At 42.4% G+C, this 12,177-nt stretch overlaps 1 protein-coding gene across 1 annotated transcript in view; it reads left to right on the forward strand.

The window, feature by feature from the left end:
- The first annotated feature begins 610 nt into the window (after positions 1-610).
- Positions 611-12,177, forward strand: part of GAB2 (GRB2 associated binding protein 2) — a 156,028-nt gene continuing 144,461 nt past the window's right edge. Inside the window, exon 1 of the mRNA XM_045557268.1 lies at positions 611-780. Within this exon, the coding sequence (XP_045413224.1) occupies positions 706-780 (75 nt within the window). The 5' untranslated portion in view covers positions 611-705. The remainder of the gene's footprint in view (positions 781-12,177) is intronic.

Consider the following 12,177-nt stretch of genomic DNA (forward strand, 5'->3'; position numbering starts at 1 on the left):
GGTTATCTGTAAAATGGGAACAATACTGCCCACCCGGTTTTAGATTTGTGAAGACAATCCTGTAAACAAGGAACGCAAAGGGGCACGTAGTAGGTCTGTTTCCTTCTTTCCTACTGCCGCCAAGAGGGTGCGAGAGTTCAAGAAACTTGCTGAGAAGCGGGTCACTTATTTCAGCCGGGACCTGATCCACTGAAACCTGAAACTCTGGAAATGGCTAGGAAACGCGAGCAGTCCTCGAATGCCTTGCCTGCCCACCCTCGGTGAAAAATCGATCCGCGACCCCGGGCGCGCAGTCCCTTCCCCTCACACACACCCCCTACCGCCACCAGGGGCGCGCCTGCCGCTCGCGGCTTCGCGGGGCAAAGCGGGACCCCGGGGCGGGGCCGGCCGCCGCTCTCCGCGTGCTCACGGGCCGGGGCTCTCGGCTTCAAAGCCCCGCGGCCGTAGTCGCGTCCGTGCGGGCGCTCCCGGGGGCGTGGCGAGCGCGCCGGCCTGCCTGCTGGGGCGGACCCGCCGCGGCCGGACTGGGAGTGCGCGTGTGCGCGCGCGGGCGAGAGCGGGCGCGCGCGGGGCCGCCTCGTCCTCGCCCTGCCGCGGCCGCCCGGCCCCTCCCCTCCCCCGCGAGCTGCGCACCGCGGCCGGCGGACCCAGCGGCCCGCGCCCTTGTCCGCGCGACCCGGCGGCGGGCTCCAGTCGGCCGGCAGCATGAGCGGCGGCGGCGACGTGGTGTGCACCGGCTGGCTGAGGAAATCGCCCCCCGAGAAGAAGTTGAGGCGCTACGTGAGTGCCAACGGCGAGCGGGCGCGGCCGCCGAGGGGCGGGCGGGGGACGCCGGAGGCCTGCCAGGGGCTGGGGGCTCTGGGAGGGGCCCCCGGAGGAGAGAGCGGGTCCCGGGGCCTCCGGGGGCGAGGCGCGGCCGGCACGCCCCGCTGCTCTGGGGTGTGTGGGGCACCTGCACACCTGTCACAGGTGCGCCGCCGAGGGGCGGGGCGGGCAGGGCGGCGGGTTGAGGCGGCGGCTGCTACTCCTCGAGGCGGGCGCGCCGGCGGCGCCTCCCCAGCCAGCCTGCCTATAAACTAAATACAATGTGCAAGTTTCTTTCGATCGTTTTCGGAGACCGAGAGAGTTGATTCCCTGGGCTGGGGGACCGTAGTCACCCTGAGCGGCTTCAACCTGCAGGGTGGGGGAGTGGGCGGGAAAGGGGGGCGTAGGCTGTAGGGCCGCGCCGCCCGGCCCCACAAAGGGCGAGGCGCTCACACCCTCTTCCCTTCCCTTTCTCTGCCCGGCCCTCCCGGGTAGCCGCCTGCCTCCTTCCAGTCCGCAGCCGCTGCATCATGGCCAGCGTCAGCGGCATGTGCAGCCCTTGTATTAAGTGACTCATTTGTTTGTCCCCCGTCTTTCCCTTTATTCTGTATGTCTCTCACACACACCTCCCCCACCCCCCCACGATGGTGACACTGCAGTTTGGTCCTCTGTAACTGGCTCGGGTTTTGTATCGTGCAGCTAGCTCCTTGGTGTTTTGGGGTCGGGAGAGATCAAGGTTTTCAGTTACCAGGTGTTGCTAACCGACAGTGTTTACTGAAATTGCTGGTGCAGCCTCTTCCCTCTAGGTGAGAAACTGGCAGTATGGGGGAAGGTGTACAGTCTGGCGCTGAGCGATGGAGTTCTGGCTTTTTTTTTCCCCCCCTTTTACCAGAGGATGCCCTGCCTGATGAGGTCAAAGTACAATATGGGCCAGTTACCGAGATCTGGATGAAATGGCCCTGAGGTAGTCGCAGGAGTTTGGAAATGGAAGTAAGGAGTGCTAAAAGATGTCTCGGCCTCCCATCTTCTCCCACTTCACTTCCTAAGAAATGCCCTTGTTAAACTGACTTGTGCCGGACTCCCTGGGTGCACTCCCACAGCCTGGAAAGGAGCGATGCCCTCCAGCTGTAGTGCATCAAGGGAGCTGGGAATAGACCCTGCCCTGTCAGCTGCACCAGTGGCTGTCCATGGGGGGAGAGGCAGAAGCTTACCAGAATTTCCTGTCTTGGCTCCCCAGATCAGAATCAAGGGACTTCTGGCCTCTGGACTGAGGAAGTGACATTCTGTTTTTCAAAGGAAGTGTTGTTGTTGGGGAGTGCAAGTGTGTGTGTCAATGAAATCAGGCTCTTACTTAGATCATTGGCTGGGAAAAATCTAAGGATTTAGCACATGACTTTTGAAAGTGGACATAGATTTATAGTAGGGATGAGGCAGGGAATTGTTCATCTCAGTTTTGAAGGTCATTTTTAGGATTGTCTATGTAACCAAAGTGTAATTACTAAGAAAGAAACTTTTTCCTCTTCAGGGTTGTATCAGCACATTAGGAAGGTTGAATTTTTTTAAGAATTAGAGTTAAGGAAGAGTAATTTGCTATTAACATTTTCATAAGTATTTTAAAAAACACTTTTTTTCTCAAAGAGCTTCCAAAAACTGTCTATAAAAGTAGATACCATACCAGCTAGTGGAATAGACTGTCCAGTAAAAAATGTGACCCTTAATTTTCAAATTAGAACACTACCCTAAACAACCTTGAAATTTTGTTTTTGAAACAATTTGCAAACAATTTGATACTGTATCAACATTTGACAGATCACTACTTCAATTCTATCACCCAGAATCTCTTTATGACCTATTTCTTGGGTATTTTTGTTCACAAACAACTTTAGTTCAAAATAACTAAGTTTGGAGGCTTTGGGGCAAGCACCTTTTCCACCCATTTGAATGACTGACAACTTAGAGCCACATAATGACCTCAGCCTCTCTTTCCTATCTGCCATGCAGCTCCAGCCCACAGGGTACCTGAACAGACTGGCAACAGCTTTTCTTAGGCTAGGATGTGATGTGTTCTACTGATATCACTGGAAGCCTCTGTGACTGGAAGTTCAGTTCCCCTGGGTGAAACTGAGCTGATCTATGTAATCCTAAACTTCTGGGAAAGAGCCTACCTTTACATCTTTTCTTTTTGAATATTGAGAATTTCTGCACCCTGTTGCAAGTTAGAACTCCTCAAGGTTGCTCAGTTTGTTAGAGGCCCAAATTCATTACAACCAAACTTGGAAAGAAGTATTTCCCAGCCTCATTGCTATACATTTACCCCCAAATAGCTGCTGCTTCTGGTATACATCATAGGCATGTGGTATTATAGACTGATAAATCTTATAAAAGAATGCAGCAAGCATCTGAGATAAGGGGAAGAAATAGTTTATGAAATAGATTATAACTATTTAAAACTACTTTTAGAAACTTCTCATTTAATTTTGGGTGAGGGGTAGGTATAGGAGGGAAAAGCAACTTGTAAGAGTCAATGGTAATATCAGCAATTAGTTTTTAGGGATTTTTTTCGTCAGCCTTTTCTAATTAATTATAAGAAGGTGTAAAAGATTTATTCGTTATTTGCTGTGTTCCTTGGAGAAATTACAAAAAAAAAATGACTCTGGCAAATGCTGAGTATTGCCCTTAAGGCATCATGATATAGTTACAGTGGGAGGCAGTCAGGAAGGACAACCCTCCCATCATGCTTAAGTATGTATGTCATGTGTGCGCATGCCCCGTGTGTGTTTGTGTGCATGCATGCATGCATACAAAGCTCAAACAGAATTTTCTTGGGAAAAAAACATTTTATGACATACACCACATTGTAGATTTCTATTAATTTCACTGGGTTAAAATATTCAGGGAAAGAGAAGATTGGCAGCAACACTGCCCCCTGGTGGGTAATTTTAAGAAACTTGGGTATTGATTATAATGAACAACAGCATTAAGGAAACAGTAATTGTTTATTTTCACTTTATTTATTAAATAAATATAATGATTAAATATCTGTGTCCTGGGAAGTGGATTAGGTACTGAGAATAAAAATTAATCCAACCCTTCAATTTTAGCACATGACCTTGCTTTCTCCTTCATGAAGATTGAAATAATCAGGGAGTAGCTGTCCGAGTGTACCGTGACCACACTTCCAAATTTACCTGTATCTGCATGGTTCCTTTCCTTTTTCCCTCTTCTTAGAGTAGATGAAGTGCCCCTTCTATATACACTAATCCTGCTACTTGTACTTTGGGTCATACCTTCTCCTACCTACTCAGAATTCTTACTCTTTCTGTCACAAATCTTCAACTTCTTCCCTCTACCGATTTCCTTTCTACTATCATTTAAACATATTCCTTTTAACAAAATTCTCCCTAAGTATCACACCCTCTCCTACTCACTGTGCTTTCTCCTTTTCTTCAGGGCTAAACTTGTTGATGGTCATTTATGCTGTCTTCATTTCTCCCACCTTCTCAGTCTGCTCTAATCGAAGCCTACTTTGTCATTTTACCAAAGCTATTCTCACAAAGGCACCAGTGACACCCGGGCCACTAAATTCAGAAGATGATTTTTTTACTCATTTTAATTAATCTCTTCACTGCTTGGTTATAGTTGACCACTCACACTCTTTTGAAACACCTTCCTCTTGTCTTAGCCGACACCATTAATGCCTGGTTTTTCTCCTTTTTGCCACTCTAAATCTGCTTTGCTAGACTGACTTCCTTTACCCAGTCCTTAAAAGGTTGAAGCTCCTTTATAGTCACAGCAGCTGTGTGGTTTCTCCCCATTGGCGATCTTGTCCATTCTCCTGGCTTCAATTATCATTTGCATGCTGGTCATGATCAAGTTAAATTTCCATCCAAGAGTTGTGTTCTGAACCCTAGACTTGTATATCCAGCTGTTAATTGGGCATCTTTATTTGAATGTTTCCTAGTCAACACAAACTTACCACACCCAAAACTAGACACTTCTTCATTCCTCTCTTCTCCACCCCACATCTGCTCAGAACATAATGCCACTAACCACCCACTTGCTCAAATGAGAAACTTGGGAATCATTTTTGACCCCGTCATCCACTATCGCACATCCAGTCTTTCACTAAAATCTACTAGTGCTATTATCTGAATATTTAATATCTTTGCTATATACTTCTTCAATCCTACTGCCATGACTCATAAGATTAATTATCGTTTTATTGATTTAGATATTTGGGGGGGGTCTCAGTCTCTCACCCAGGCTAGGATGCAGTGGCACGATCATTGTCCACTGTAGCCTTGAACTCTTGGTCTCAAGGGATCCTCCTGCCTTAGCATCCCAAGTAGCTGAGACTATAGGCTCCAACCACCAAGGCCAGCTAATTATCATTTTAATAGCCATCTGCTGAGCACTTACTCTGTGCCAGGCACTATGCTTAGACCATTGATCTCCTAATCCTTTTAGCCCTCTGAGAAAGGAAGTGACTTGCCCAAAGTCATCTAGCTTTGTCCCAAAGCCTGAGCTTTTTTTTTTAATTAAACATTTTATTTTGGGGTAATTGTAGATGCACATCTAGGTATAAGAAATAGTAAAGGGAGACCTGTGTACTCTTTATTCAATTTTCCTTAATGATAGTATCATACAAAACTGTAGTACAATATCACAACCAGGGTATTAACAATGATACAGTCAAGATACAGAACATTTCCATCACTACAGAATCACTTATGTTGCCCTTTTATAGTCGTACCCACCAGCATCCCACCCCCACCATGTCCTTAACCCATGACAGCCACTAATCTGTTTTCTACTTTTATAATTTTGTCATTTCATAAGTGTTATATAAATGGATTCATGCAGTACTTTTTGGAATTTTTTTTATTGAGCAAAATAAACTAGAGATTCATCCAAGTTGTTGTATGTATCAATAGTTCATACTTTCTTATTACTAGTAGTAGTTCATGGCATGGATGTACCACAGTTTAACCACTCACCCATTAGTTGTAATTTACATTTCCCTAATGATGTAATCTTTTATATGGCTATTTGCCATCTGTATATCCTCTTTGGTCAACTGTTTCTTCAAGACTTTTGAGCATTTTCTATATAGATTTTTTTTTATTGATGTTGAATTTTGAGAGTTCCTTATATGCTCAAGATACTAGTCCCCTGTTGCATATGTGGTTTGCAAATATTTTCCTCTAGTCTGTAGCTTGTGTTTCCACCTACCTAATAGCCTATTTAATTCACTTATATTTTTGTTTACAGTGTACTTTCTTCCTTGCTGATGTTTTAAGGTTCCTCTTTTTCTCATTTCTCTTCTGTTTAAGGAATTTCCTGTAGCCATTCTTTCAGGGTAGGTCTGTTGGTGAAAAGTTCTCTTTTTTTTCCCCTTCACCTAAGAATGTCTCAGTTTCCCCCTTTATTCTGGAGGTGGTTTTCCACTGAGTATAGAATTCTGGGTTGACAGTTCTTTAAGCACCTGAAAAACGTAGTGTCTTTTCCTTCTGGCCTCAAGTGTTTATGATGAAAAATCCACTGTCATTCAAATTATTTTTCCCTAGGAGGTAAGATGTCATTTTCCTCTAGATGCTTTCATGATTTTTTTCTCTTTGTTTTTAGACGTTTGTGATGTATCTTGGTGTGGATTACTTTGGGTTTATCCTGTTTGAAGTTCACTAAACTTATAGAACCTGTAGGTTTATCTGCCTTGCCACATTTGAGAAGTTTTCAGCTTTTATTTCTTCAAGTACTTTTTCAGTCCTGCCCTCTTTCTCCTCTCCTTCCAGGAATCCAAGGACGTAAATGTTAGATCTTTTGTTATAGTCCCACAGGTTCCTTGGGTTCTAATCATTTCTTTTTCGGTCTGTTTTTTTCTGTGTTGTTCCTATTGAGTCATTGCTACTGTTTTGTGTTCCAGTTCACTGACCCTTTTCCTCTGTTCTCTTTATAGTGCTGTTGAGCCCACTGCTGAACTTTTCATTTTGTTATTGTATTTTTCAGTTCTAAAATTTCCATTTGGTTTTTCTTTACATCTTCTATTTCTTTGCTGAGACTTTTTGTTTCTTTGTGAGGCTTTCCATATTTCCATTTGTTTCAAGCACCTTTGTAACTGCTCACTGAAGCATTTTTATGATGGCTGTATTAACATCATTATCAGATAATTCTGACATCTGTTAGAATTGGCATCTGTTGATTATTTGAAGTCTTCCTTATTCTTGATATAATGAGTGTGGTTTTGTGTTAAAACCTGGACATTTTTGTATTTTGATACTCTGGATCTTATTTAAACCTTATGCTGTATTCATATTACTCTGACACTGCTCCAGCAGGGGAAGGGGGTGCCCAGCCTTAATAGTTCCAGGTAGAGGTAGAAGTCCAGATTCTCCCCTCAACCTCTGTTGACACTCACAATAGGAAGGTACCTAATTACTCCCAGGAGGGGACAGGGTTTCCAACTTCCCATGTGGTTCCACTTACTCTGCAGAGGTAGGGTACCTTGTTAATAGTCATTGGGTATGAATGCATCAACTTTCTACTTGGCTTTCTTTGAGACCTCCCTAACAGGTATCACCTGGCCTTATGACAGCCTATCAAGGGTGGAAGTCTAGATTCCCACTCAGCCTTTGCTGCTTTGAATCAGGATTGGACTACAGTTTTTTCTGTGGTGTTTGCCTACAGTAGAGCAGTTACTGTTTAGGGGTTTCATGTCTTACTGGGCTGTCCCTTTCTTGATCTTTGGCTAGAGAGAGAGGAGACTTTGGGGGGGAATTTTTCTGCACATGTTGGTGTTTCAGCCTTGCTAACTTCTTTAGCTCCAATTCTAAGATATATGAGGCACCTCAGGTGCCAGGGTCCCTAGCAAGTCTGCCTTCTTCTCTTCGTCTTTTAGATTATTCTTAGGGTTTTTTTTTGTTGTTGTTGTTGTTTTGGGTTTTTTTTTTGTTTGTTTGTTTTGAGACAGAGTCTCGCTCTGTTGCCCTGACTAGAGTGCCATGGTGTCAGCCTAGCTCACAGCAGCCTCAAATTCCTGGGCTTAAGCAATCCTACTGCCTCAGCCTCCCGAGTAGCTGGGACTACAGGCATGCGCCGCCATGCCTGGCTAATTTTTTCTATATATTTTTAGTTGTCCAGCTAACTTCTTTCTATTTTTTTAGAGACAGGGTCTTGCTCTTGTTCAGCCTGGTCTCGAACTCCTGAGCTCAAACGATCCTCCCACCTTGGCCTCCCAGATTGCTAGGATTATAGGCGTGAGCCACCGTGCCTGGCCCCTATGTTTGTTTTATATATAATATCTAAGGTTTTTAGTTGTACTTAGTGGTAGGAATGGGGAAAAGTATGTCTACTTCATTTACCCACTGTGTGTGGTATTGAGTATTGTGTATACAAAAGTACTCAGTACCAATAAACATTCAGTGTAGTAATTTCAATTATTAGGTATTTTCTTCCCTTTTTACCAGAGAAGAAACTGAGCACAAAGTTAAGTGGAAGACTTAAGTGCCACATTTATAGTAAGTAGCAGATCCAGGACTACAAGCCAAGTCTTTTTATTAAAATCCATATTCTTCCCACCACATGGCAATGATTTTCTGTGGTTTAGGATTCTTCCATACTTTATTTTTTAAAATTTTTATGGATACATAATAGTTGTACATATTTAGGGGGTGCATGTGAAGTTTGTTTTTTTTGTTTGTTTGTTTTTTTTATTTTTTGAGACATGAGACAGTGTCTCACTCTGTTGCCCTGGCTAAAGTGCAGTGGCATCATCATAGCTCAGAGCAACCTCAGACTCCTGGGCTCAAGCAATCCTCTTGCCTCAGCCTCCCATGTAGCTGGGACTATAGGCGTGCACCACCATGCCTAGTTAATTTTTTCTATTTTTAGTAGAGATGGGGTCTTGCTCTTGCTGAGGCTGGTCTTGAACTCCTGACCTCAAATGATCCTCCCACCTTGGCTTCCCAGAGTGCTAGGATTACAGGTATGAGCCACCACGCCTGGCCTGGCATGTGAAATTTTTGTACAGGCATATAATGTGTAATAATCAAATCAGGGTAATTGGGATATCTGTCACCTCAAACATTTATCATTTCTTTGTTTTAGGAACATTCCAATTCCACTCTTCTAGTTATTTTGAGGTATATAATAAACTATTGTTAAGTATAGTTGTCCTATTGTGCTACCAAACATTAGATCTTATTCCTTCCATCTAACTGTATTTTTGTACCTTTAACTGTCCCCTCTTTATTCCCTCTCCTCACTACCCTTTCCAGCCTGTGATAGCCATCGTTCTACTCTATACTTCCATGGAATCAATTTTTTTTTTTTAGCTCCCACATATGAGTGAGAAAATGCAATGTTTGTCTTTTCTGTGCCTGGCTTATTTCACTTAACATAATGTCCTCCAGTTCCATCCATATTACAAATGACAAGATTTCATTCTTTTTATGGCTGAATAATATTCTGTTTTCTTCATTTGTTGGTGGACACTTAGGTTGATTCTGTATCTTGGCTATTGTGTCTAGTGCTGCAGTAAACATGGGAATGCAGATACCTCTTTGATATACTGATTTCCTTTCTTTCGGATATATACCCAGCAGCAGGATTGCTGGATCATATGGTAGTTCTATTTTTAGCTTTTTGAGAAACTCCATACTGTTGTCCGTAGTGGCTGCGCTAATTTACATTCCCACCAACAGTATATGAGTGTTCCCCTTGCCTACACCCTCGCCAGCATTCCGTATTGCCTGTATTTTTTTCCCTGTATATTCTTATTTTACAAAAGAAAATAAAAAAGAACTGTAGATACCAGCATATATGACTCTCATGTATATAATTTTGAGCAAAAATCTGCCATTTACAAAAGAATGTACATAGATTAGACTATAGTTATATATATACAGTTTAAAACATGCATAACAGTAACATTGCTTGGAGTTACAAACATGTATAACAAGTATGCAGAAATGCAAGGAGTAATGAACACTGCATTCAGAATAGGGTTACCTCTGAGGTGAGGAATGGGTTAGAAATCAAGCAAGACAATACAGGGGAGTTTAACAGAGTGAGGTCTTGGTATTGTGCGGTGTGTTAGGTGGTGGGCACAAAGGTGGTTGATGTGTGTTCTTTTCATATATCCTAAAAAATGAAGAATATGTATTAAGGAATCTTATCATTCTCTTTCTCCTCTACTAAGGATTAGAAGAATCCTACAGAACTTGCTCACTTCTCCATTTTAAAGATAAGTAACTCAAGGCCCAGAGAAGTGACGTAATTCACCTAAGGGCACACAGTCAGGTGGTGAAAGAGCTGAGATTAGAATCCAGATTTTCTAGGTCCTGGGCCAAAGGGTTTTACACTGCTCTTTTAATTGCATTTGGTCCAGTTCCTTTTTCATTATGATAGGAAGGAAACTGAGTGTAGATGTGAGCAGGAGCAACAAAAGGGTTTAGATGCCTCTCAGGTGAATCACACAGGAGGTGCAGAGAAAGGACTTGGTGAAGCCAGGCAGATAGAACATTCTTTTTTAAAAAAAAAAAAAGTTTTATGTTTTTAAATTGACAAAAAATAATTGTACATCTTCATGGGGTACATAGCGATATTTTGGTACATATAATGTATAGTGATCAGTTCAGGGTAATTAGCATGTCCATCATCTCAAACATTATCATTTCTTTGTGTTGGGGACATTCAGTATCTTCCTTCTAGCTATTTGCAACTATTTTTATTAGCTATAGTCATCCTACAGTGGTATAGAACACTAGAACTTACTCCTTCTATCTAGCTGTGATTTTTGTATCCTTTAACAAATGTCTCCCCATGCCTCCCTTCCCCAGCCTCTAGTATCCTCTGTTCTAGTTTTTACTTCCATGAGATCAACTGTTTTTAAGCTTCCACATATGAGTGAGAACATGTGGTGTTTAACTTTCAGGCTTATTTCACTTAACGTAATGCTCTCTAGTTCCATCCATGTTGCCATGAATGACAGGATTTCATTCTTCTTTATGGCTGAATAGTATTCCATTGTGTATATATGCCACATTTTCCTTATCCATTCAGCTATTGTCAGACACCTGCGTTGATTCCGTATCTTGGCTATTGTGAATAGTGCTTCAGTAAACATGGGAGCACAGATATCTCTTTGATATACTGATTTCCTTCCTTTTGGGTGTATATCCAGCAGCGGGACTGCTGGATCATATGCTAGTTCTATTTTTAGTTTTTTGAGGAACCTCCATACCATTCTCCATAGTGGCTGTCCTCATTTATAATATATTCCCACCAACAGTGTATGAACGTTCATTCCCCTTACTCCACATCCTTGCCAGCCTCCATTATTGCCTATATTTTTGATGAAAGACATCTTATCTGGGGTAAGATGATATCTCATTGTAGTTTTAATTTGCATTTCTCTGAGATTAGTGATACTGCATTTTTTCATACACTTGGCCTTTTGTGTGTCTTCTTTTAAGAAGTGTTTATTCAGATCTTTTGCCCATTTTTTAATTCAGGTTATTTGGGGTCTTTGTGGCTATTGAGTTGTTCGAGCTCTTTATATATTCTGGTTATTAATCCTTTGTCAGACAGGTAATTTGCAGATATTTTCTCCCATTCTGTGAGTTGTCTATTCCTTGTTGATTGTTTCTTTTGTTGTGCTGAAGCTTTTTCGCTTAATGTGATGCCGTTTGTTTATTTGTGCTTTGGTTGCCTATGCTTTTGAGGTTTTACTCAAGAAATCTTTGTCCAGGCCAATTCTTAGAGCAGTTCCTGAATGTTTTCTTCTAGTAGTGTCATAGTTTCAGGCCTTAAGTCTTTAATTCATTTGATTTGATTTTTTTATATGGCAAGCAATAGGGGTCTAGTTTCATTCTTCTGCATATGGGTATCCGGTTTCCCAGCACCATTTATTGAAGGAACTATCCTTCCCTCAATGTATATTCTTCGTGTCTTTGTTGAAAGTGGGTTTTCCCTTACTTTAGCATATCTACACCTAATCTTCTATTTACTATAGTCCATTTGCAAAAGGGCAACCATTTACAAATACTTAAACAAGAGGCGATGATTTGAACTTACATAGTATTGTCATAATTGTTCTACAATTCTTCAAAACTCAAGCATTTATTAATTTTACTGTTTTTTTAAGCTATCAGGTAACCTAGCAGTTTATAAAATTTGAACTCAGTAGATAACCTTAAGTGATTTGATATCCTTGATTGGTGTCTTAGCCCATTGAGGCTATTATAACATCCTTAACTGGGTGGTTTATAAATTAAAAACATTTACTTCTGACAGCTCTGAAAGCTGGGAAGTCGAAGATCAAGGCACCGGCACATTCAGTGTCCGGTGAGGGCCCACTTCCTCATAGGTGATGCC

Source organism: Lemur catta, chromosome 7 (assembly GCF_020740605.2).
Source record: "Lemur catta isolate mLemCat1 chromosome 7, mLemCat1.pri, whole genome shotgun sequence".
Taxonomy (NCBI): domain Eukaryota; kingdom Metazoa; phylum Chordata; class Mammalia; order Primates; family Lemuridae; genus Lemur; species Lemur catta.